Below are 26939 nucleotides of genomic sequence, written 5' to 3' on the forward strand. Positions count from 1 at the left end.
TACTATAAGCGCACGCGATGGTGTCAATGCATTTGTTTTGACGCGATGTCTGGTTGCTGTCGCCGGCACAATAAGCGCGGCCTAACTCAGCAACTGCAACTTCAGAGCGCAGCTCCCACGGAAGGTGTGAGGAAGAGATTTTTCTCTATTTTGTTCACTTCTTTGCATATATATATATACAGTATGCATGTACTCTAGTGGAGGGGGTAAGCTGCAAGCTGCATGTAATAGGTTTAGGAGAATACTTTTGCAGCTGGCAATTCAATGATTGATATATGTGATTATTACAGTTGCCTAAATAGGTGCTATCTCCAATTTAACCAGCCCCCCTTCTCATGCCACACAAATGTGCGATACATCTAAGGAATACTTCATCCATTTATTGATCTAAGAAGTTTCAATTCAAATATATGGTGTTCAGGCATTTTTGGAGCCCCAGGTATCCTATTGCTGGACTATTACCTATTTAGAGATAAAAGTTTTACCCCTGAGCCCAAAATTGTGGCACATTATATGCACAAAACAAATAGTGTGCTCGTTGCAACCTGGGAATGTATGGGCCAAACATACCAAATCTCCACCTACGCTCGTCCTTATCTTCCTATTAGATAGCATGCCAAGTTTGGTGGCTTTAGGATTAAGCGTATGGATATATGTATAGCCGGACAAACCAAGAACCAAGCTTTCTGAATGATCGTATAGGTACGTTCAGTCGTTTCTTACCAGATCTTCCCTTTGCATCTTTAGCGTGTATGTCAGCACCAAGGGACAGGAGAGTGGCGATAGTGCTTACATGTCCTTCCTGAATCATCAAATAAAGATAAGAAATTAAAGGACACAAAGAACAACATGTATAATGACCAGAATATCTGCGGCCATCTGCTGATCTGAGGAGTGCAATATTGCCAATCGGCTTCTATTTTAATGATGAGGTTATCTTGCCAACCCGACTCTCATTCACACGTTTGTATCTCTGTCTCTGCGTTACTATGAAATACATAGAATTTAGGCTACTGGGGTAGAGCGAGGGTAGCTAACTCCAGTCCTCAAGAGCTACCAACAGATCAGGTTTTCAGGATATCCCTGCTTCAGCACAGGTGATTCAATCAGTCTCAGCTTCAGCACAGGTGGCTCAATCAGTGGCTCAGTCTTCGATTGGGCCACCTGTGCTGAAGCAGGGATATCCTGAAAACCTGACCTGTACAATAGGTAGCCCTTGAGGACTGGAGTTGGCTACCCCTGGTGTAGAGCTGCAAGAGGCCACAAGTGCGATTGGGAGTAAGCTTGAAGTAAGAGATCAATGATTTCTACCATTCTTCAATCACTGACGACTGTTGGGACATAGGAAACACTTCCCCGTAGGAAACACTTCCCCGTAGGAAACGCTTCCCCGTAGGAAACACTTCCCCGTAGGAAACACTTCCCCGTAGGAAACACTTCCCCGTAGGAAACACTTCCCCGCGCTGTTCTTGTTTCTTGCTGTTGAGTGGCTAGCAATACAACTGTCCCATTAAATAAAAATAGAGCAGGAGGAAACTAGCTGAGTGGCCCTAAAGCTTGAATGAAAAAACATATATAATAAAGGATTAATAACGCATATTTTCCAGCCAAGTGTAGCAACCATGCAGAACAACTGATACCTTAAAAAAAAAGGTAGAGGTAAAATACAATACAATTGGGAAGGAAGGTCATATCCACTGTGAAACATCGCAGCCTATTAGATTGTCTGCTTTAGATAGGTTTCTTACACATTTAGAAAAACCTTTTGTCCTGTATTAGACTCTGCCACCTCTGATGGGAGGCTGTGCCATGTATCCACCACCCTCTCCGCAAAGAAGTACCCTCCTCGTATTACTTTCCCCTTAGCCAGACCCCCTCCAGCTTCAGGGCACGGCAATTTGTTCTAGTACAAAGGGTGGCCAACTCCAGCCCTCAAGGGCCACCAACAGGTCAGGTTTTAAGGATATCCTTGTTTCAGCACAGGTTGCTCAGTCAAAATGACCGAGCCACTGATTGAGCCACCTGTGCTGAAGCAGGGATATCCCTAATACAGTACCTGGCCTGTTGGTGGCTCGTGAGGCCTGGAGTTGGCCACCCTTGTGGCCTTCTCTTCCCCTGAAATATGCTTCCCTCTTGTACCTTGTTGAAGCCATTCAAACGTCACTGTTTCTATCAGATTTCCGTTGTCTCCTCCAAGCTGCACATGCTGGGTTTTAAGATTAGCACAGAGGGAAGGGATTGTATTGGCTAACAGGCCTGCGAAAGAGTTTATAGGAAGTGCAGGAGAGTAGGTAGTGAAGGGGTTAAACCCGTTCGCTGTGCCAGTCCCAGGAAACCCCGCCCACGTTTCAGGTCCTGCCTGGCGTGCTGAGGCTCTTCCCAATCAACTCCTGATGAGAACTTGGGGTTAAGGGCGCCAGCCGAGAGTCACAACCTGCAAGAGAGCAGGTTCCCCCGAGGCTCTTATCTGGGGGGACAGCTGGGACTTCCACCCGGCAGCGGAAGTAAGGACGTGTTGGTCACTGGCAGAGTTATGCTATTAGGTTGTATTGCTTTGTGCTGCTGTTTAAAGTGTTCTGCAACCTGATTTGTCCCAGTCTGGGAAATAAAGGACTATCGTTTGAAAGAAGTTGGCGTGCAAACGTCTTACTGAGCCTACCTGGGAGGCCATTCCTGAAAAACCCTGTGAGGTCCGGAAGATTGTTGCTTATTAACTATGGGTCCAATAAAAGGGATCACACTTGTGTTACTTGACTATTGCTTAACATGACAAAGAAAATCAAGTGGTTGGCAACACAACAAAGAGGACGTTGAATAGTTATATTGGTTACAACTAATGTACAAAGTTTCAAGCGTTCAACACTACTAAGATCCCCTTTTTTATGCACATTTGTTATTATTAAAATACTGATTTTTTTGTGTGTGCTATGAACTGGTGAAATAATACATTTGATATAAACCAGGACTATGGGACAGGTGAGTAACGGATAATGAAAGAGTTCAGGTATTGGGTGTGCAGGCGAATCTATTCTTCAATGTGTCTCCCTTCCCCACGGAGACTCTGTAGTTCAGATGGCATTTTACATATTAAACACCTTTCAGTCGTTTTTCTACCACCCCAATGGCTTTGTGTATTTCATTTGCGTGGGTACAATACCTACAGAAAATATGTGAGAATATAAAGAAGCAACAACTGGATTTCATATATGTCACTGCTGTGAAACACAAGAAGCAAAGCAGAATGCCCTTATCTACTGATATAGCGCATAAGGTATGAGGTCTTATTAAGTGTATAAACCAAGGGAATAGCGTGAGCAAATGATGTATGTATACAATAAGAGACAAAAAGGCCCCAATCCTACATCCAACTTGACAAATCATTTAGTACATACTATGTATTTTATCTATATTCTTTCTACATAAATATGGGCCATTTAGTTCAGTACTTAAGCCAAAATATTTTAAGCATTTTTGTCTCTTGTTGTATACATAAGGTCACAAACCCAGCAGCATTCCAAATGATATATATATATGCGTGCACACATGCACACACACACACACACACACACACACACACACACACACACACACACACACACACACACACACACACACACACACACACACACACACACACACACACACACACACACACACACACACACACACACTGTAGTTAGCCTGGGTTTTGAGCTTGCTAAGACTATGGCTAATTGTAAATTGGTTTTGTGACCTCTCCTCCTCAGTTTAAGCTCACCCACTCTCACTTAATCAGTGGGTCTTGGAACACACGTGAATGACTAGTGTAGCCATGTGGAAAATTGGTGGCAGTAATCCTGGTAAGTATGCAGGGTTGCCAGTAACCATCATGGAGGTTTGCCCTCAAACCCTGGTGAGGTGTCATATGTCCCAAAGGAAGTGACAACATGCTGTGTGTCCACGGTTAGTGACATCAGTGATGTGCCTGTTCCTAGGTGATATAAGACACAGCACTGCCTAAAGTTAGCAGTTGAGTTTCCTGTTGTGCTGCCTCTGTTCAGTAAGAGGCCCGTGGATGTCTGCAACATTGTTGCAGTGGCTGATGCAAGAGCTGTGTCTCTGTGCAGCTAGAAGCAGACAGAGAAGCTGGTGAATCTTCCTTAGGGGAGAGGTGGAAGCAACTCCATTAGAAAAGGAGGAACCTTTCAAAGGGAAGCACTAATGACTATGAGCGGCTAAGCTGTCTGCTGTGAGGGGCAGCTGGCCCACAACACCATGCAATAAAGATGACCTTGATCAAAGATACCCTCATGTGTGAGTCTGGGGTTACTCTGCAGAGGAAAGCACCACAGAGGAGTTCCTCATCAGAATCATCCCCATGCGGACGCAGGGATCCTGATGAGGTGGAGGCGCTGCACTGGATATAGGTAGGACTCATGCACACTACCTCAGCTGCCTGTCTGGGTTGACAATCCCCAAACACCATCATGCGGGAGACTCAGGAGTCCTGTTGCCAACAGGTGCACCACCAGACACGACCATGTAATGGGGACTGGTTAGACCACAGGGGCCAATGTGAGATTGGGTGGGTCAGTCAGGCCAGAAAATCCGTTACACTAGCTTATTAAGAGATTTCTTCTACCTAAACCTCCTTCTTCCACTCGTGACTCCTTTTCTCCTGTTACAGAGCTGGAAGTTTCTAAGCTGATTTTCTCTTCTCCCTCTACAACATGCCCTCTCGATCCTATCCCCTCACAGTTTATCAGATCTCTTACTCCTGTCTTAGTCCCCATTCTCACCCAGATCTTCAATTCCTCCCTATCCTCTGGCACTTTCGCCTTATCCTTAAAGCATGCTGTGATCACACCTATTCTCAAAAACAACCTAGACCCTATGTGCCTTCCTAACTCCCGCCCTGTATCCCTCCTGCCTTTTGCCTCCAAACTGCTAGAACTCTGTCTCTGCTGCTTCTGATTCTGTCGATCACTCACTTGTACTTCATATTCTAAATTCTCTTGGTATCCGCAAGTAAGCCCTACCCTGGTTCTCATCTTACCTCTCTCATCGCACATTTTCTGTCTGTCTTGCCAACATGTCTTCTTTTCCTGTTGATCTGAGTGTTGGGGTACCTCAGGGCTCCTCTCCTGAGACCTCTCCTTTTCTCTCTCTACACACTATCACTTGGTGACCTTTTGGCCTTAGGTGTCATCTCTATGCAGATATATCTATCCACCCGTACCCTCACTCCTGAAATCCAGTCACAAGTCTCTGATGTGCCTCCTGGCTATATCCTCATCTCAAACTTAATATGGCTAAAACTGAGCTAATCATATTTCGCACTACATCTGGTCTAATACCCCCCATTTTCAATCACAGTAAATGGTAGTACCATCTATGCTGCCCCCGAAGCACGTTGACTGGGAGTAACATTTGACTCTTCCCTTTCCCTCTCCATTCGCAGCATGGCCAAAATGTGATTCTTCTTCCTCCATAACATTTCCAAGATCTACCTTTCCTTTAGTCAATCTACTGCTAAAACACTAATGCATGCCCTTATCCTCTGCCCCGTCTGGATTATTGTAACACACTGCTAACAGGCCTCCCTGCCTCACAACTTTCTCCTTTGCAATCTATTCAAAATTTGGCTACTAGAATAACTTCATTTTCTCCCAAAGCAGTTCCTGCTCCTCTACTCCTTGCATCCCTCTCCTGGCTTCCCATCAAATTTCAGATCACCTACAAAGTCCTCCTCCTAACCTTTTAAGGCTCTCCCCTCATCTGCTCCTCCGTACATATCAGCTTTGATCTCTCGCTATGCCCCCTGGTCGTCTCCTGCGATATACCCAGAACTGTCTCCTTTCCAGCCCTTTCACCTCTACTGCTCTCTCTTACCTTAAACCCTTTTCTCTCACTGCCCCTTACCTGTGGCACTCCCTCACACACCGTGTACGTCAAGCGCCCTCTCCCCCCCACCTTTAACATTATACTTAAAACTCACCTCTTAACTGAAGCATTCCAATAGCCTGGACTTGTGGTTACTGTCCCACACCCACAGTCGCTCCTACCAATGACTGCCATCTACTGCACTAATTCCCTCACCTGCTGTCTCTGTAAGTCTCCCATCATACCACTTAGATTGTAAATTCTATGTGGCAGGGACTTCCTTTCCTACTGTCTGATCTTATTTGTTTCACGTATTGTATTATAATTCCCTGTACTGTATTCTCTCTTCTACAAGTGCTTTGGCTGTGGCAGAGCTTGTGTTCACATGTCATGGGTCCAGACCTGATGTGGATCAGGAATGCATGTACAATATATCCTCCCAGAGTTAATATGTTTACAATACCTGTTGCAGGGCTACACAATAACAATGCAGCTATTCTAGTGCAGGGCGACTAGCAGAGAAGTTACTGAGTAGGATGAAACATTCTGCATTGCGAAGTCAAATACACCAGACCTTGGCTGCATAGTGCAGTGCGCTCAGCCGGACTCCAGTTGCTCTCTCATTTACGTCGACACCAAGATGAGATACCAGGTACTGGAGGGCCCCATCCTGTCCTGTGACTGCAGCCAGATGCAAGGCCTGAGCGCCCATCTTATCCATGGTTGTGTAGCAGACCTAGCATCAGGGAGAAGAAGTCGACACTGTACAGGGAGAACATTCTCGATTTTGTGACCGGGCCCCAGGTAGATGGTGAAAGGAAGCCCCATGAGTGAGGTACCACCATAAAGTATACACAGAGGAAGAAAGAACTTAACAGTGAAAACAGATGTATTTTATGCCGGTCGGTGAGTTATGTGAATTCTTTCTTCCTTGTCTAATCTTTATTGGGATATGAAACAAAATGCCCTAGCAGTCTGAGCACCATTTCGGAAATGTGGTAAGGTTTCCGCTCTCCATAATCAATGTTAAGAAACGAGGCATGTTGCTACCCTTTAATTAAATGACCAACCTGGCTGGATTCTTATACAAACAACACATATGAAAAACAAAAACAAAGCAAGCAGCAGCTAATAATAATAATTATTATTATTAAACGTGAGTGTGCATAGTACAGTAGAAGTGATTCCTTTGAAGAGGTTAACAGGACATTTCTTCATAGATAACATGATAGTGTACAGGGCTTTTTGAGACTCGGTCTCGTGTGTACTGCCAATTAGTCTCATCCTCAGATCCATAGCCTCATTACGCCCGACTAAACGTAATTAGCACTAAAGTGTGCGAATGGCAGATACAGCAACCAAACCCTCAGCTGGGAGCTTGCGAACCCGCTCACGCTCGTGAGCACCGTGTGTGAACAGTATGAGCATCAGGATACATCTTTAGGGACACTGTGTCCTCATTTTCATGCTCTTCCTGCTTCCACTCAGCGTAACCTTGGACACGTCAGTTTCAATCATTTAACAAAGTCTCCTTGCTGAAAAAACATTCAATTCTAGTTTAAAAAAAAAAAAAAAAAGCCGCTCCAGATTGATCAAAGAAAATCGAATTCTGCTGACAGCGACGTGGTTTTGCTTTGATAAATCTGTTCTCTTTTGTATTGCACCAGTTTTGGAGCAGGAAGACTTTGCTAGTCTCGCATACCTTCTTGGGACCTATGCATTAAGGACAAATTCATTGGCATAGCAATTCTTTCATGTATTGAGGAAATAAATGAGATATTTTGAAAGCAGCCTTATATAAAAAATCTTAAGTGATAACGTAAATAATTCATGCGGTGGCTAATTCCCAGATTAAAAGTCTATTGGCTTCCAACTATTTTAACTCTCTGCTAATCTGGACGCTTGTGTGCAAGACACATTATGAAGGCATTTTGTGTTGAATCAGGGAAAACGGCTGCATAATACATGCTTAAAAATTAAATATTGGAACAACACCATTAACAATACATGGATTTAGTTCATGTTGCTCCAAAAGATTTAGGAATGCTGCTGTTATTTTTCTCATTGTCCTGGAAGTTTGTATCTCACTTATTGGGTATATCCCTGTATACCTTTCCTTTCTAAAAAGATGTCCAACCTTTTTTTGAAGACATCTATTGGATCTGCCATCACTGTCTCCATGGGTAATAAACTCCACAGTGTAACTGCCCTTACTGTAAAGAACCCTTTCCTTTGTTGCTGGTGAAATCTCCTTTCCTCCAACCTCAAGGGATGACCCTGTGTCCTTTGTAATGTCCGTGGGATGAACAGTTCTTTTCAAAGCTCCTTGTACTGTCCCTGAATATATTTGTATATAGTTATCATATCCCCTCTTAGACGCCTCTTTTCTAATGTAAATACATCTAATTTAGCTAGCCTCTCCTCATAACTCAGATTTCCCATACCCTTTATAAAGTTGGTGTCTCTTCCTTGCATTTTACTAGTTCCATAATGTCTTTTTTAGGAAGTGGTGCCCAAAACTGTACTCAATATTCCAGGTGAACTTTAATATGTTAAATGTATTTCAATTTGAAGCTCATGGCTTCAGTACAGCGGTGTTACGACGCCTTAAGGGCCTCCCGGGCGATGTCATCACGTCTCATGTTGTCACATTACTATGGCAATGCATCGCCATGTGATGCCGTGTCGCTGTGATATCATGCAGAAGGGCTGCTATGTTACAGAGGCTACGCTCTCTCCCCGAAAATCAGTTTCATTGCTATGGGATAGAGCGCAGGGCCTCTGTAACCGCTTGGGGGGGAGGGGGTCATCAAGAGTCTGGAGGGAGGATCCCGACTTCCTTCGGGCCTCCTCCCAAGCTCGGGCCCTCGGGACATGCCCGGGCAGTTGTTACGCCACTGCTTCAGTAGCCCTTGGTGAAGGACATACAAATATAGAATTGCTAGACCAGTATCCACCTACATAGTTGCAGTGTGTATGTAGGAAAATGTCTGGATGATGTGTATTAGAGCAGAATATTGCTGTGGATTAGAGAATATCAGACGATTGATATAGAGACGTTACAATAAGTGTGTACTATCAGGCTTCCCTGGCAATGGTGAGAGGTGGAATGCAGGTGAGACTATTTACTAAACGTATACTAAGGGGCTATTTACCCTATTTCAGCCTCTGGCTCATTAAAGGAGGTGGTGGTGGCAGTTGGGGACATCTCTCCGGTTGTTAAACACAATTACACTTCTTCTTCCTCTTCTTCTTTCAGATTGTGCCTTACAAGTGTGATAGAAGGACACTTGGTTCTGATCTCCGCATATTCCTAATACCTCCAGGAAGGCACACGGACAATAACAAAGTAATTACAGGGGTGCTCTGCGGATATGTAATAACAGCAAATGTAACTCAGCAGACAGTAAAGTGTGAAGGAATCTGGCTGAAGGCTGAATTGCCCGCTGAGTTGTTTACTATTGATACATCCCTTGCATAATCTGCTACTGTTGTGCATACATAACATTACTATCTGTCAGGGGCAAGCCTGTTTACAACAGCCAGAGCTGCTGGGTGCCGGCCAGGCACTGGTTAATCCCTGGCTGGAGGAAGGCAGGACTAATGAGCAAGGGTTTAACAGGCAAGAAAAGGAAATGTTTCTCTGTCTCTCACTGGTATGTTTACAGACCACACAGGTGTGCCTGAATCCTAGGGACACCAGCGGAGACCGGCCTTATGTAGATGTCCTAGAGGCATAGGGACACCCGGTAAATATATAGGCGTATATGGACTTTCATATGCTGGGGAAGCTGCACTTTGGCCTGAGAAAAGCCTGTACTTTACGTTGCTGGACTTTTGCTAGCAAATACCTATACTTTATGTTGTTATAACTTAATACCATAAACGGCTGAATAAAAGCCAATGCTATTTTTCCAAAGCAAGTCTCCTGTCTTCACCTCTTCACGCATCGCCTACAGGCAACCTGACAATCCTTCCAAAAGTGTTTGGTAATGAGCAATCCCATCAGAAAATGGGAGAGGACAGCGCCTGACAATGCATTTACACGCACAGTATGGTTTGTCTTCTTCTGTATTGTCCCATTTATTTTCCTATCTACTGCCGTACACAGCATGTGGTTTGGGGTTTTCCTCCCAAAGGATAAAGGTCAACACCTGGCACTATGCAATGCTCATGAAGAGCTACAAAACAAGTACAATTTCCAAAAATGTATATCCGAAACAGCGATATATATTGCTACTTTTCAGGGCCACAGCCAGATTTCCTGGGGCCCAGGACCAGAGTTATGAGCCCCCCCCTCGTGTTGGCGTCTTGCGAGCCCCCCCCCCACCCCAGCAATTTCACACCTCACTAGCACCCTCTATTTTCCCCGCTCTTCCCATGTATTTCTCTCCCATCTGTCTCATTCTTATCCCCTCACCCCCACTCTTACACCCCCTCTCTCCTCACTCTCCCCCCCTCCTTCATATACCCCACTCTCACTCAATCTCTTCACACACTCATTCCCTCCCCCCCCCAACCTGGCCCTTCACACACAATCCTCCCCCACAAAATACATACAAACCCCCACACCGCCCAAATACATACAAACCTCCCCACCCCCCCACCCCCAAATACATACAACTCCCCACCCCCCAACACATACAAACTTACCTACCATGGGGATGGTCTTAGGTCTCTGTCTGTGCCCGGCTTCCGTTCCTCTCATTACCGCCAGGCCCTGGTTCTCCCCCAGCTGTGGGCCTCCCTCGCCAACACTGTCCCACTCCAAACCTCTGACGTCGGCTGGTCCTCTCTCTCATGCCAGTGCGCAACGGAAGCTGGCCCCAGCTTGCTTCTGTCGTGCGCCGACGTCAGTGATGCCCGGCGTGCTCCAGCGTCAGAGGTTCGGTGTGGGACAGTCAATAAGGGACTCCTGCAGCTGGGCAAGAGCCAGGCCCGGCGGCAAAAAGAGGACCGGCAGCCTATCTATTGTTACAGTTTACAGCTCAAACTGCTGGGAATATTGGCAGCAACCCCTGGAGGCAGTTGAAACTTAGGGAAGTAAATGCATAGCTAAAATGAATGTAGAGGGAGGACTCATTTTGTAGCACACCCTTTGACTTCACACCTCCCAAAACACTCCTACATACAACACATGGATACATGATCGTGAGCACACCTTAGATAACGCTCACTTTCTCTCATTCTCGTGTGTTCACCCGTCTGTTCCCTTGTGTTATATAGAGGCGTGTTTATAGGAGGTATACAAGTAACTGGGTACTCTCTCATTGGAAGCCAACACATTATAATAACGGGACGGTAAGCCTATGCTAATGAGATGTAGAAGTGCTGTGGTTTTCGCATGTAATTAGTCTTTGAGGATACGCATTAACCTCAGGGAACACAATATCCGTTCCTGGTTTAGATAACGTCACGCTATAAGGCCAAGCTCATACTCTCCGCTTGCTTGCGAGAGTGCGAGCTCTCACCATGCCCCGCTGCTGTAGCACAAGCGATCTGTGCTCACAGTTTTTCAGGCAATGGGGCGGCGTGTCATGGAGCTGGTTCACCGTGATTGCCTGAACAGCTCACGTGACGCAGCAGCCGCCTGAAAAGACGATATTTATTGTCTCCTCAAAACGTTGCCGCGTCAATGCTCCACTTCGCCTGCAGGCACGCATGCACTTGAATAACTCTCAGAGCAAACAACGGGAGTACGCTTGTCATGCATGCACGAACGCAGCAACTCCGCAAGTATGAGCTCAACTTTAGACCTGATTTAAGCAGAGCTAGGCAGATCTAGCCCTTCAATTTAGAAGGGCAGTGTAACAGGGGACTTATCCCTGTTCAGTAATGTGCCTTTAATCTAGCAGTGTGGTAGTTAATTATTAAATACCACCTGCCTGACTAGATTGTTTACAAAAACCTGTCTGTTCAGACAGGAAGTGACTCTCCTTAGCTCTGACTGAGAGCTGACCTTTGGAGAGACAGAGCAGAGGTTCTTGAGTCCCAGGAGAGACTGACCAAAAGAAACCCAGATCTCTGGAGCTGACCAGTCTTGAGCTCTGCCCAGCAGAGCTGATTTCAAGACACAGGGAAAACTACTACACCTGAAGCTGAACCAGGAAGTGAGAAGATTTTCCCTCCAAAAACCAGACAAGACTGTTATTCTTAAGAGACTGCTTATATCTGCTTATTTCATGCTATATGTTTTGGGCTGCGAGAAATGCTTGACTAAGGGAGATGTGAATTATTGCATAGTGTTTCACTAGAAATACTCCCAAGTGAATAGAAGCTTTGTCCCCCCCCCCCCTGTGTTTGGATGGATTTCCTGATGAAAAGGAAAAGGCACAATAAAGCCTTATTATAATTTCACATTATAAACGTCTCCAAATTGTGTACCTCTGTCAACGTCCGTCTACAGGCAGATTTTAGTAAACCAAGGAAGATTCTACAACGAATAAATTGGGATGAAGTTCTTGTAGCTATAAATAAAAAGGATAAATGGGTAGTTTTAAACTCATTGTTAGATGAGTACACTTCTCCGTATATAGCCTTGGATAATAAATGTAAAAGAAACAAATTAAAACCAATGTGACTAAATAGGTAGGGGAACAAGATGAAAGGGAGAGGCACATATTTTGATTGTTGAAGTCCTAAGAGACAGAGGCATCATGTCAGAAAATGTAGACATGTTAAACAAAGTCCCTGCCTCTGTATATACCCAAGAGGAGCAATAATATTACAGCTAAAGGAAGCCGCAACCTTATTCTTTAGCTCAGTGGTGTGCAACCCATGGTTTGCGACTCTCTTGGGGATCGTTGGCAAATTTCTGGGTGTCGCCAAAGGACCCCCACACTTTTAATCTTCTGACCAAAACTACGGAAACTAACTTGCACCACAGAAGCAGCAGCAGCTCATCTCCCTCCCTGTCGCCCAAGCAGAAGCAGTCTCTCCGGCTCCGTTCAGTCATGTAAAGTCAATTAGTGATATGCGCTCCAACATATAAGTCCAATCCTGGTATAAATCCTTTGAGTAAAATGTAGAAAATAGGTACTGGGGCTAGTGAGGTGTGTATTCATCATATTGCATATACCATATGTCAAGAGCTCTAACCCTAAAGGCCGAAGGCTGAAATATGAAGAAAATCAGACCTACAGCCTCATTGGTAGAGTCCAGAGGTAGGTAGAAAAGGAAGAATAACTACTCACAATTCGTGTTGCCCCAGTCCTGTAGATCTTGGTGGGCGTGCAGCCAGGAGAATGCAGAGAGATCCAAGGGAAAATGCTCCAACGCACAGCCCTGAACAAAGTGGGACCCCCACCAAAAACTAATAAAAATATATCAAGTACTTTATTGTTCCATAGTTTAAAAAAACGGAGGTAGGTACCCTCCTACGCGTTTTGGGAAATCCGCCCTTTATCAAGAAGTAATATGTCCCCACCAACATTGGTATTTAAATACCTTTCAGAGCAGCCCCAATTCGCGACAAAATCGCCACCAAATGGGCCCGCCCACAAACGCGATGGCGTCACACGCAATGCGTTATGATGTCATGCTTCATGACGCGCTACAGCAACGCCCCCTGACACTGTCATGGCAACCAGCCGGCGTCCCGCAGTACAAGGGAGGCGGGCCGTGCCTCGGGCAGCTCGATCTCAGTCCCCTCCTACACTGCAAAGCAGTAAAACGGACGGAGGAACGTTCAGTCAGCCTGGGGCCGCGGGTGGGGGCTTGTGTAATGGACATTTAAATTTAAAGGTCGCGGCTAAAAAAAGGTTGCGTACCACTGCTTTAGCTAATACAAGAAAAGTGCAAAGGCGGTATGGAAGAATAATATTTTCATATTATTTCTATGCATAGCTATAACCAGGCTTTTGTTTTCCATAACTATAAGGAGCCATGCTTTCTGTTTCATTGCATTATGGGTTAAGTGAAATTGTGTGTGTGTGTGCAAAACAAACTTTCCTTAATGTTGAAACTGCAATTTCTTTGTTTAGCTGGCCCCCTCGTCTTATCTATAACACCCCCTTGTAGAGTTAGAGAGAGATGTACCAGCTGTCGGCCTTGAGAAAGATGAGGTAGCACATGAGTTTTCTTTTTGCTTAATCTGCCAAAATATATTGCAAAATGTATAACCAAGTAGCTGCAAGAAAAACAAGATAAAGAGAAGTAAGATGTCCAATGAAGTCATATGGGTAGACACTGTGATATTATGTATGCCCGCCTCTTTTTCTGGTATAAGTTAACTTACTTAAGAGTTTCTTGTACAGTGCCTTTGTGCTAAGTCAGACAGCAATGTTTTGATTTGCATTAAATGCACTCTTGCAAGCAGCTGCTGCAATAAAGTTTTTCAACAGATTGTTTTTGCCTAAAAAGAATAAGTGTGGGTCTGTGTTTTTCCACGACAGTGGCTTGAAAAAAATGAAGGTATACACATAAAGGCATACACCCAAAGGTTCTGAAGTAGCCCCAGCTCAGTCACAGCTGCATCATTATATTTAATATTCAAGGAATCAATTTCCAAAGGTTTGATACCACAAGATTGGTATAAAGCAGATGTGGCACCTTTATTTATAACGTTAGTTGGATCGCAGCCAGGGAATTACAGACCTGCAAGCCCATTATCAATAGTGGGACAGTTACCTGAAAGTTTATTAAGGGACGATATTCAGGAATACCGTTTGGATGACAAAATTATTAGTAATAGTCAGCAGTGTCAGAGACACCCGGGGCCCCAGAGGGATCTGATTGTAGACCCACCCCCCCCCCCTGCACATAACCGCTCCCAAGCTCCTACACCACCCCTAATGTGAAGAGAAGGCGGGAGGGGGAGGAAGACGGAAGTCAGAACACCTGCAGGGGGCCGACTGGGTGGAATCCTGAAGGATAGTTTAGCGCCAAACTAACTTTATTAGCTTCTTTGAGGAGGTATCTAGGAATATAGACAAATACAATGTATTTGATTTACATTTACTTAGAATTTGCAAAGGCTTTAGATACGGTGTCACACAAGAGGTTAGTGTACAAAATAAAGGCAATTTGTAGGAGTGCAAATATTTGCACCTGGATTGAAAACTGGTTAAAGGATAGACAGCCGAGAGTTGTGAGATTCAAGGTTCAGTACAGAGGCCACTGCCTTTTAACTTGTTGAGTAATGACCCTGAAGTAGACATAGGAGAGCAAAGTCTCCATCTTTGCCAGTGACACTATACAAGTTCTTCTGTAGAGAAATTATTTAAACTTAAAGTTTGGGCAGATAAATGGCAGATAAGGTTTAATACAGATAAATGGAAGATTATGCATTTAGTAAACAATAATAAGCATTCTACCTACTAATGAAACTGGCCAAAATTGGGTCAATCCTTCATGCAGAAAGATTTAGGAGTGCTTATAAACAGCAGGCTCAGCAATGTGTAAGGATCGGGGAGCCACGTCGCCCTCCCCGCTTACCTCTGACCTCTCCCGCTGTTCCCGCTTTCCCCGCCGGCCAGGACGTCTCTCCTTCAGGGACCGGTGGTCATGCGGGCCGTGCACGCACACCCTGCCCGGGGTCTAGTGCCTCTCTTCTCGAGTCCGCCCTCGGTCTCTGCCCACGTGGCGGCACCATCAGGGCCCAATGCGCATGCGCGGCGTGCACGGGACTCACGCCAGCAGTCCAACAACTCAGTACCTCCCCACACCTCTGCTGGATCCCGGAATGTCCCATAGCAGCTACTATTGCTGAAACACCTCCACACCACCACCTACCTCATTGGTTGCCTTCTCCTTTATATGCTCAGCTGTGCCATTGGCACATTGGCTGAGCATAAACCTATGTTGCGTAGTGTTCACTGCTGCTTGCCTCCGAAGTCTTGTCTTGCTCTTGTATGTTCCTAGCTCTCTGTTCCTGACCCCGGCTTTCTATTGGACTCCGCTCTTCTCTACTCCTGACCCCGGCTATTCTTGATGATCCGCACCTCTCCAAACCCTGACCGTGGCAACATACCTCGATTACTCTCCACTCTTCAATCCAGACCACAGCTTATAGTACCTGCAACGATCCGCTACTCTCCAACCCCGACCTTGGCAAGTATTACAACTATCCTTACCTCTTCAATCCCGACCCGGCTTCCTGGACGATCCTACTCTCCAGACGCCCTCGTGGCAGTGGGTGGCGTTTATATCTACCCCCACCTTGGCCTCGTGGTCACGCCTTGTTTGGGGTGATCACTGCGTTACAGTATGCTCAGCCCCGCAAACATGGACCCCACTGAGGTGGGGCAAGTCTTGAGTGCTCATGCCAGCATGTTCGCAAATGTAGAGAGGTACTTTGAGCAAAACGACCAACGCATGGACCTGTTACAGCGTAACCTTCAGTCCCTCACTGACCGCTCACTAGCCTCTTCTCCTAGCCCCATTCCTTCAGTCCCTGCTGTTGCTACATCTAGTGCTATGTCTACGGCTTCCTTGTCTGAACCCCGACTTCAAGCACCAAACCGCTATAGTGGAGATCCCCACGATGTTTTATCTTGTTTGAAATCATGCCCTCTCGTTTCTCCTCTCCAAGATCTAAGGTGGCATACATCATTTCACTTCTCACCGGTGATGCTCTGGCCTGGGCTTCCCCCATCTGGGAGCAAGATGGGACCTCACACAGGATATCGGACAGTTCCCCCGGGAATTTCGTAGAGTCTTCGACACACCTGGTCACAAGGTAACTGCGGCCTCCTCTCTTTTTCACCTTTCCCAGGGGAATCGACCTGTCGCTAGATATGACCTGGACTTCCGCACTATTGCAGCGGAGACAGCTTGGAATAATGAGGTGTTGTCGGCTGCTTTTTGGCAAGGACTCTCGGAGACTCTAAAAGATGAGCTTGCCGCACAATAACACCCCACAGACCTCGAGGAGCGGATCGCCCTATGTATTTGCGTAGATCAACGCTTACAGGAAAGGAGATCCGAGAGATCCCGTCATCGTCAACTTACTCCCATGTACCTTTCTCTTCAAACCAATACTGACGAATCTCTTCAGTCTGATCTTCCTGAACCCATGCAGCTTGGCGGCAATAAACTGTCTTCCTCTGAGAAACAACGTTGACGCAACGCTGGTCTTTGCTTGTACTGTGGCAATTCCCATCATCAGGTAATCAATTGTCCCCACAAGTCGGGAAACGCCAGCTCCCAATGATGTCCAGGGGAGTGACATTGGGAACACTCACCACCTTCCCTATCTCTAAAGTAATCTTGCCAACCAGGATTTTACTCCCGGTCTTGCTCACCGGTGAGAACTTCCATACCACTGCTCTTGCATTTGTGGATTCCGGGTCAGGAGGCAACTTCATAGACCAAAGCTTCGCTGAAAGGAATAACATCCCTCTCATCCGCAAAAGGTATCCTTTAGGCCTAGAAGCTATTGATGGTCGACCTCTACAGCCAGCTTTTATTTCCCTACAAACTACTCTTTTCCACTTACTTACAGGCGAGGACCCTACGGAACTGATCCATCTAAATGTCATCCACACGCCATCGGTCGAAGTGATACTCGGTCTTCCCTGGCTTCAACGCCACAACCTCTGTATCGATTGGACTGGTAAGGAACCTATCATATGGAGTACGTTTTGTTAGAAGTCCTGTGCAGTGCCTCAAGAAAATATGCAGCCTTTCGACGCCTGAAGTAAGGAAAGACTCTCTACCCGAGGTTTACGGGGATTTCCACGATGTATTCGACAAGGCACGATCAGAGGTCCTGCCACCCCATCGTCCTTTCGATTGTCCCATTGACCTTCTTCCCGGTTCTGTCCCTCGTAGGGGAGCTTCGTATCCACTCTCTCTTCCAGAGACCAAGGCCATGAGGGAATATATCCAGGACAATCTGCAGAAACAGAAAGACTTCATCCGGAAATCCTCTACCCCAGCTGGTGCAGGCTTCTTTTTTGTAAAGAAGAAAGACGGAAACTTGCGTCCCTGCATCGATTATAGAGGTCTTAACAAGATCACCGTTAAGAATCACTATCCGTTGCCTTTGATTTCTGAACTCTTTGATCGCCTTCAAGGGGCTACCATTTTCACTAAATTGGACTTGCGTGGGACCTAAAATTTGTTGAGAATTTGTCAGGGGGACGAATGGAAAACGGCCTTCAACACATGTGATGGTCACTATGAATACCTCGTCATGCTCTTCGGTTTCTGCAACGCCCCTGCTGTCTTTCAAAACTTCGTCGATTAGATTTTCAGGGACCTCCTCAATCAGTTTCGTATCGTTTACTTAGACGACATAATGATTTTTTCCAAATCCGTCCAAGAACACATCGGACATTGCAAACAGGTACTACTAAGTCTTCGTGAGAGCCACCTCTTTGCTAAACTACAGTAGGAAAAATTTCACTTTCATCAAACATCCACAACATTCCTGGGGTACATCATCCCTGACACAGGCCTCACCATGGACCCAGCTAAAGTGAAGGCGGTACTGGATCGGCCTCATCCTACTATTATGAAGGCTGCGCAACGTTTAGTGGGCTTCTCCAATTATTACCGCAGGTTCATTCCAAATGTTTCCTCTGCGGTAGCTCCCATTACAGCGTTGACAAAGAAAAGTACAGATCCTGCCTCCTCGTCATCAGCTGCCATTCAAGCTTTCGATCAATTAAAAAACACCTTTGTCTCCGCATCTATCCTCATACATCCGGATCCAAAACTACCATTCACCCTTGAGGTTAATGCAACCGATGTCGGGGCCAGAGCCATCTTATTACAGAGAAGGACACCTCAAGTGAGACTTCACCCATGTGCTTTTTTTTCGAAAAAACTTTCTCCTGCAGAGCAAAGTTATGATGTGGGCAACCGGGAACTTCTTGCCATTAAACTAGCCCTAGAAGAATGGAGGCATATTTTAAAAGGTGCTGAGCACCCCATCACCATACTGACTGACCAGAAGAATTTGCTGTATATCGAAGGCGCCCGACGCCTAGGTGCCCGCCAGGCTCGCTGCGCTCTTTTCCCCCCCTGTTTCAATTTTATTATTTCCTTTTTACCGGTTCTAAGAATGTCAAAGCCGGTGCCCTTTCATGACAGTTTTCGCTTGACGACAAATCCGAAGATCGCCTGGAGACTATACTTCCTTCTAAGTTCATACTTTCAGCCAACACGTTTGACACTTTGAATGATATTCTCACGGACCTATCCAACATCTCTGGTGTTATTGAAGTTCCGGAGGGTCGTCTCTTCGTCTCCCCACCTTTTCGGAGAACGGTTCTAGAATGGGGTCATTCTTCTAAACCTTCTGGACACCCAGGTACGAGAAGAACCACCGACCTGGTGGAGCGGATGTTCTGGTGGCCCAGCATCCAAAAAGATGACAATTTGTTGCTGCATGCTCGACATGTGCTCGTAACAAAACTCCTAGAAGCAAACCACCAGGTCTTCTACGTCCCCTTACCATTCGGGACTGCCCATGGACCCACTTGTGCTTGGACTTTATAGTAAAATTGCCTGAATCTAAGGGGATGAACACCATCCTAGTGGTCATAGCTCGCTTCTCTAAGCAAGCACACTTTGTCCCATTGGGAGGTCTTCCCGATTCTTCCAAATTAGCTGATGCCTTTGTCAAGGAGATCTTTCGTCTGCATGGAGTACCACGAGCCATCGTCTCTGATCGAGGCTCTCAATTCATCTCAAAATTCTGGCATTATTTTGCTCAACAAATGGGGATACCTCTATAATTATCCTTGTGCTACCACCCGCAAACCAACGGTCAGACAGAGCGAACCAACCAGTCTTTGGAACAGTACATACGCTGTTTTGTCTCGGACACCCAGGACGACTGGACTGATCTCCTCACCTGGGCCGAATTTGCACACAATAACCTGCGCAGCGAGTCCACCATGGAGTCACCCTTTTTCATTAATTATGGGTTTCACCCATCTCTTCTGCCCATCACCACATCCTGTTCTGGGGTACCAGCAGCGGATAACAGGATCCGTCTTCTACAGGCTTCATGGAGTAGGATCCAAGCAAATCTTAGGAGGACAACCTCTGGGCAAAAGATGCAGGCTGACCGCCACCGTCGCAGGATCCAAGAATACAACCCAGGAGACATGGTGTGGTTATCATCAAAAAATATCCACCTCAAAGTTCCCCACGTTAAAATTGGCACCCAGGTTTCTCGGACCCTATCCTGTCCTAGAAAAGGTCAACCCAGTGGCATATAGTCTACGCCTCCCCTGATCCTTGAGGATCCTTGCTGAAACCTGCTGTCCAGAATCCTCGCTTCCCCGATCCTGTCTCGTCTCCAGCTCCTCTCGTCGTTCAGAGTCAACAGGAGTACAAAGTTCAATCCATCGCGGACTCCAGGATCTCTAGAGGAGCAATACAGTATCTGGTGCATTGGAGGGGTTTTTGACATGAAGAACGCTCCTGGGTTCCTCATCACCATCTTCACGCCCCCAGACTCGTTTGGGCTTTTCACCGGAGATACCGTCTCAAGCCTGCCTGGAAATGCCTGGAGGTCGCACCTGAAGGGGGCCAGGGGTACTGTAAGGATCAGGGAGCCACGCCGCCCTTCCCGCTTACCTACGACCGCTCCCGCTGTTCCCACTTTCCCCGCCGTCCAGGCTCTCTCCTTCAGGGACCGGCCGTCATGCGGGTCACGTGTGCGCACCCCGCCCCGGGTCTAGTGCCTCTCTTCCCAACTCCGCCCACACGGCAGCAGCATCAGGACCCAGCGCGCAATCGGCGCGCACGGGACTCGCGCCAGCAGCCCAACAACTTAGTACCTCCCCACACCTCTACTGGATCCAGGAACGGCCAATAGCAGCCATCATTGCTGAAACACCTCCAACCTCATTGGTTGCCTTCTCCTTTATATGCCCAGCTGTGCCACTGGCACATTGGCTGAGCATAAACCTATGTTGCGTAGAGTTCACTGCTGCTTACCTCTGAAGTCTTGTCTTGCTCTTGTTTGTTCCTAGCTGTCTGTTCCTGACCCCGGCTTTCTATTGGACTCTGCTCTTCTCTACTCCTGACCCCGGCTACTCTCGACGATCCGTGCCTCTCCAAACCCCGACCTCAGCAACGTACCTCGATTACTCTCCACTCTCCAATCCAGACCACGGCTTATAGTACCTGCAACGATCTGCTACTCTCCAAACCCCGACCTCTGCAAATATTACGACTATCCTTACCTCTCCAATCCTGACCCGGCTACCTCGACGATCCTACTCTCCAGACATGCCCTCGCGGCTGTGGGTGGCGTTTATATCTACCCCCACCTCGGCCTCGCGGTCACGCCTTGTTTGTGGTGAGCACTGTGTTACAAGCAATAGTGCTCAATTTCAGGCAGTACCTGCAAAGGCTAAGATATTATGCATAAAGCAGTGTATCGATGGAAGGGAAGACAGCATAATGTTGGCACTGTATACATTCCTAATAAGAGCACAGCTTGAATATGGAGTACAATTTTGTCACCTCACCATAAAAAACAACATTATGGAACTGGAAAACGAGAAGAGCCACAAAATTATTAAAGGAGGTGGAAGAGTTGACTTTTAAGTAATAACTATTTAGATTGTTTATTTACATTAGAAAAGAGACGTCTAATAGGAAATATGATTACAATTTTCTACGTCATTACAAAGAAATTTGGAGGAAACCTCAAGGAAACTTTTATACCAAGGACAGCACAAATGATTCAGGGTTATCCCTTAAGATTAGAGAAAAATGGATTTCACCAGCAGCAAGGGAAAGGGTTCTGTACAGTAAGATGTGGAATGTATTACCTATGGAGACTGTGATGATAGATACAGTAGATAGCTTTAAGAAAAGGTCAGACATTTTTTTTTAATATAAAGGAAAGGTATGCAGGAATATGCAGAATACGTTAAAACATATGACTTTTGTTGACACAGCGAGAAATCTGATTCCCATTACTAAACTCCGGAAGGAATTTTTGTCTCGCTTACGAGACATAATTGGCTAATGTTTCACTTTTTTTTTTTTGCGGTTGCACTAATCTGGATCAGTATAAAAACAAATATAGGATGAGAATGTCAGCCGATTTGAATTTAACTAAGGCTAAACTTGATAGATTTGTCTTTTTGCAAACTAATTTACTGTGACAGTTGAACATAAGAACTCAAATATTATTATTTGCTGAAAAAAAAATGGCTTTTAGCAAAACATCACATTTATGAGACTTAATTCTTTTGTTGCAGGATGGAGGTCAAACGGATTCCCTTTGCATTTCAAGACACGGGAAGACACCTCAGAAGTAGAGGGTTTATTAATAATAAACATGCATCTTTTCTGGCCCCCACAAGGGGTATTACCATAAATAAGATTACCAACCAGACAAGTTCATTCATTTCTGATTTTTTCCCCCAATCTTTCTTGAAACAATTATTTTATTCTACTAATAAAATTGAACAGTAACAACTGCACCGGATAATTCTGTCCTGCTGACCCGCATTTCGTTGGCACTTTAACAAGACCAACTTTCTATCCCTACAACTGTTCATAGGTGTCAACTTTTTCAAATGTTAACGATATTGTAGCACAATCTCTACTTTAACTACTTAAGGCCCGGCACATTTAATATGTCCCTGACCTTCTCAAACTCCACTGGATCACCAGTTGTCCTCAATAACTTTGGTGGTGGTCTACTTAACATTAAGTCCAGGCAATTTATTTTAAGTATGTGGCCTAATCTATTACTGATCCGTGACACAGGATGATTTGTGACACACAGATATATATATATTCTACCTGTCTTCCCCCACCCTGTTATGCAAGTCCTGCTAGCTGCAGGCTGTATGGGGTTAATTCTATGGGTTTGTGCCACACCCATGTTCCTCTATGATGGACAAGAGTAAGGTGGTGACTCATGGCCTGTGTAGGCCTATCAGGAATAGGTATTGACCATGAGCCCGCCCCTTCTGTCCTAATTAGGAAATGCCAAATTTAGAGTGAGTCCTGTTCCTGCTTTGGAGGAGAGAGGAAGCAGAGAGCTGTGAGTCTCTCCCATGGCGGGGATGAGCATGCTCACCCTCAGCCTCGTGGCTGAGGGAACAATCTGACCCAGGAAGATGACCCTATGCTATCAGGGTCAAGCACCATCCAGAGGTGGGAACCCTCTGAACCCTTGCACCGATGTATAGATCTGATGCAGTGACTGTTGAATAAGCCCTTTGTTAATTATACACCAGCCTGGATTGAGTCAGTGAATGTGGTGTATGGAAGATGTGCTTCAGAGAGGACTGTCTCTGATATTATCAGAGCCCCCTGAAGCTGGAGGCGCTGAACACCACAGATAAAGAACTACAGATGACATCAAAAGCCTGTCCTGGTCTCCATATCATCGCAGATCAGCTCAGCTCTCCTGAACCTACAGGTATGCCTCAGCACCACACGGTAGCAATAGAGTGGATCTCCCAGGGGGTGGGGGAAACAGTGCTACATATATATTATATGAAAGCGATAGCAGGCACTCCATGTCTTAATGTAAAAAGGTCAATGTTTTAGCTCGCCAAAGAGGCTCTCTCAAGACTTGAGAAAGGCTCCTTAGACAGAGAGATGAAACTTTTGCCATGTTTGCATAAGACCTGGAGTGCCTGCTATCACTTCCCTGTATTCTAAATCTGTTTGCAGTTAATGCACCCGGGGGTTGGTGCAGTCCCACCCAGCACTGCAGTACAATGATATACTGAAGTACTTCTCCATTGGGCTACAGTATTGTCATCATTCTTAATTCCTTGGAACAGTTGTAAGGCAGGAAAGTTGTTATTTTTAAGGTTGCCAATAAAACCCAAGTCGGTTAATCAAATCCAGTTTTTGTGTGTGTACTGTATGTGTGCAAGTGTACATATATGAATTTATATATTTAAAAATTCATATGTGTGTGTGTGTGTATATATATATATATACACACACACACACACACACACACACACACACACACACACACACACACACACACACAATCTCAGAAGTAAATCATCGGAGTAATCCAATATATTAGCACAGCCCAGCAATTGAAACAAGGGGCAATTTATTGGTCCATAATGCATTATGGACTAATAAATGACCCCTTCTTTTTTTTTCAATTGCTGGGTTGTGCTGGTATATATTGGATCACTCCGGTGAATTACTTCTGACTTATACCTCTCTGCTTTTACTGTGCACCATGAACACCATTTTTTTTGTGGCATATTAGTGTGTGTGTGTGTGTGTGTGTGTGTGTGTGTGTGTGTGTGTGTGTGTCATGCTTTAGGGATTGAACAAAAAAAAAAACCCCCACACATTTAAAGCATCAGCCCCATACTGTATATAAAAGCAGAATGAACCTTCATCAAAGTGAAAACAATCAATCAAATGGCACTGTGTGTTTGGTTTTTATTTTTTTGCGTTATAAGATATGTTTAGGTCCTAATGGCAAACACCATGTCATGTGCAGTCTGTACCACATTCTCCAGCAGAGTACGTGTCGCTGCACAGAGAGGAGTGCAGGGATTCCAGTAACAGAGCGATGGGGGCGGAGTTATAAAGCAGTTCGCACAGTTTCCCTGAAGCGGCCATCTTTAACATACCACGGAAATATTCATTTTATAACTCAATGTCTTATCAAAATTACAGCACAATTGCAAATGAAAGGGCGGAGTTTTACCAACGACAAAGGATGCAAGACCAGTCGGTGTATGGAACAGCACGAGATTTCATTTGGGATACACCTGGTGGTATTTTTTTGCATAAATATTGACGTCAGAAAAAGATCAGGATGTTCGATTAAAAATAAACAAACAAACACTGTGTTTAAAGGACTGGTACCTCTGACTGTGCGGTGGCTGCGTATCAAGCATTGCAAGATGGAGAATTGCTCCAAAAACAGCTACACATTGCGCCAATTTGACTTTGGGTCACTTTGTTCCATTGCTGAAGTGAGTGTTTTTGGGGAGTTAGGGGAAGAGTCTTCGCGCATATCCCAACCTTTTCTCCTGTACGTGTGTGTCAAATAAATCTGCCAGGGTGCGCAATCCTCCGAGATCTGCGCAAGCTTATTAAGTGTCATACATTTCTTTACGGAGCAAATTGCCCAATTTTGATGCATTTGCTATGTTACTTTAAAACAGGGATCCCTCCCCCCGCCCCCCAATAATTAGAAACAGGGGTTCCTACTGAGTACCCAGTTTTGGGCACCCCCTGTTCCAGAGATTTTTACCTTATAATGTGCTGGTGAACTGTAGAAAATAAAGATGGCCACCTGGGTAATCCAATAGGAAGCCGCAATGTCATGCCCCAATGGCATCGTATCTTCCCATTGGCCGGCAAAAGTGATGCTGACTTGGAGGCCATTTTGATCTCACAAAATGGAAGAAAAATACTACCACGTTAAGAAGGTCCCCCAAGTTGAAAAGTAATTCATTTATTTATAAAATGTTTTACTAGGAAGTAATACATTGAGGGTTACCTCTCGTTTTCAAGTATGTCCTGGGCACAGACTTATAAATAGCGCCCTCTTCCAATTCTAAAAAAACAAAAAACGATTAGGAGGATTGAGGCTTTAAAGGGGTTTTCCAATCAAAATAGCAATATACATTATTACGGTCTTGTTCATGTCACTTTATTTTAAAAGCCAGGACGGACTGCACCTTTAAAAAAACATTTAGACTTATTTGTATTAACCATCTCGTTTTAAGTAATTAAACCCATCAACGTCATTTACTCAATTTGGACCTATGTGATACTGTATGTAAAAAGAGCCGCCTTTCCTACAGGATGAGATCTGTACAGCACATTGTACATTTCCGTTTTTTGGTCAAAGTGGCAAACAGATTCCAGACTTTAGTTCATTTTAACCATTTGATTTTGGGTTTCTAGTAATGTAAATAAAAAAATGATGCACGGTTGAACAAGGTAAAGAATAGTACATGTTAAGTACATAAGTATTAAAGGTACAATACCAGGTACCTGTAAATGAATGGATAGCAACAAAATAATATCAGTAAGTATCATCAATCTAGGTACATGCTTGCATAGTGCGTATCAGTAATCTACATTAAACTAAGTGCATGTTTACTAACCAAATTAAAGATATCAGAGAAGCACGTACAAAAAAACAAACAAACGGACAGACATACAGTATCGTTTTGTAACATTGAAGACTGTGAAGGATGTTGGTAACGGAGAATAAAAAAAAAAGGAAGATGGAATTGAAGGGGAACCGTGCGGTGATGCATCGCCAGTCTTAAGCGTGTCCGTTTAATTATTTGCCGGTCTCCTGCCACCGCGTCTTCTCGCCCCACGTCCTCTCCCTCGGAGACGGGCTCCCCTCCCAAAGCGTGGCGTGGTTGGGCTGGAGGTTGGGGGGACCTCAGTGGGAGGTGCGTTGGAGACTGGTGGTTGCTGGGTATTGCTGGGACCTGCTGGGCTGTACAGTGCAGAGGTAGATTCGGCCAACTGGCACACGGCCTGAGTCAAACTGGCCATCTCTGTGTAATGCTGGAGTGTACGTCGAGTTAAACCTGTTAAGACTTTCACTAAGGACCTTATTGTACGTTCCTGGCGTTGTAGACGGTTGTCCAGCGACGCCAGTCTTCTATTCCGCTCTCTGGCCGTGGAGCGCAAGATGGCATTGTTGGCTCTGGCAGTTTCCAACATCATATGCTGGTATGATGTCAACTGTGGAGATCCTTGTGAAACAGTGGGGTTGGGGACGTTCCCAATAGGAGATGATAGTGTGTGTGTTTGGGCTCTGGTGTGTGGAGGGCTATCAACAGAGATCACTTGTAGACCTAAAGAGGCCAGCTCCTCTTCTCGTGTCCGCTGGAGGATGTCTTCACCTAACAAAAGCACATTAAAAAGACTTGTTTAAACTTTTGTATTAAAATATATATACACCGCGGTGAGTAATCTGATTGGAGGTATGTTATATCATTACGCTCAAAAAATCTGAGATGTTGGCATTGCGTTGCTTGCACAAGCCTTTTATATAGCATACATCCATTAAATGTGGCATCCTACCTTTATACACAGTTTGCTGGCGTTTACTGCTAACAAACTATATAAAGATAGGATGCTACGTAGTTATATTGTTCTCCTTCTCTACATTTGCTCAGAAATGA

At 45.3% G+C, this 26939-nt stretch overlaps 1 protein-coding gene across 7 annotated transcripts in view; it reads right to left on the reverse strand.

The window, feature by feature from the left end:
• ANKRD16 (ankyrin repeat domain 16) overlaps positions 1-26939 on the reverse strand; it is a 45950-nt gene that overhangs the window by 1161 nt on the left and 17850 nt on the right. For 5 of the 7 annotated variants that reach the window (XM_075599390.1, XM_075599389.1, XM_075599393.1 and 2 more), the window contains one exon: positions 25225-26657. In XM_075599390.1, coding sequence (XP_075455505.1) covers positions 26077-26657 — 581 coding nt within the window. In that variant the 3' untranslated portion in view covers positions 25225-26076. Of the gene's footprint in view, positions 1-723; positions 803-6436; positions 6599-25224; positions 26658-26939 lie in introns of those variants that run through there. The other 2 variants (XM_075599396.1, XM_075599395.1) reach the window with 1 other exon arrangement.

This window comes from Ascaphus truei, chromosome 5 (genome assembly GCF_040206685.1).
Source record: "Ascaphus truei isolate aAscTru1 chromosome 5, aAscTru1.hap1, whole genome shotgun sequence".
NCBI classification, from domain to species: domain Eukaryota; kingdom Metazoa; phylum Chordata; class Amphibia; order Anura; family Ascaphidae; genus Ascaphus; species Ascaphus truei.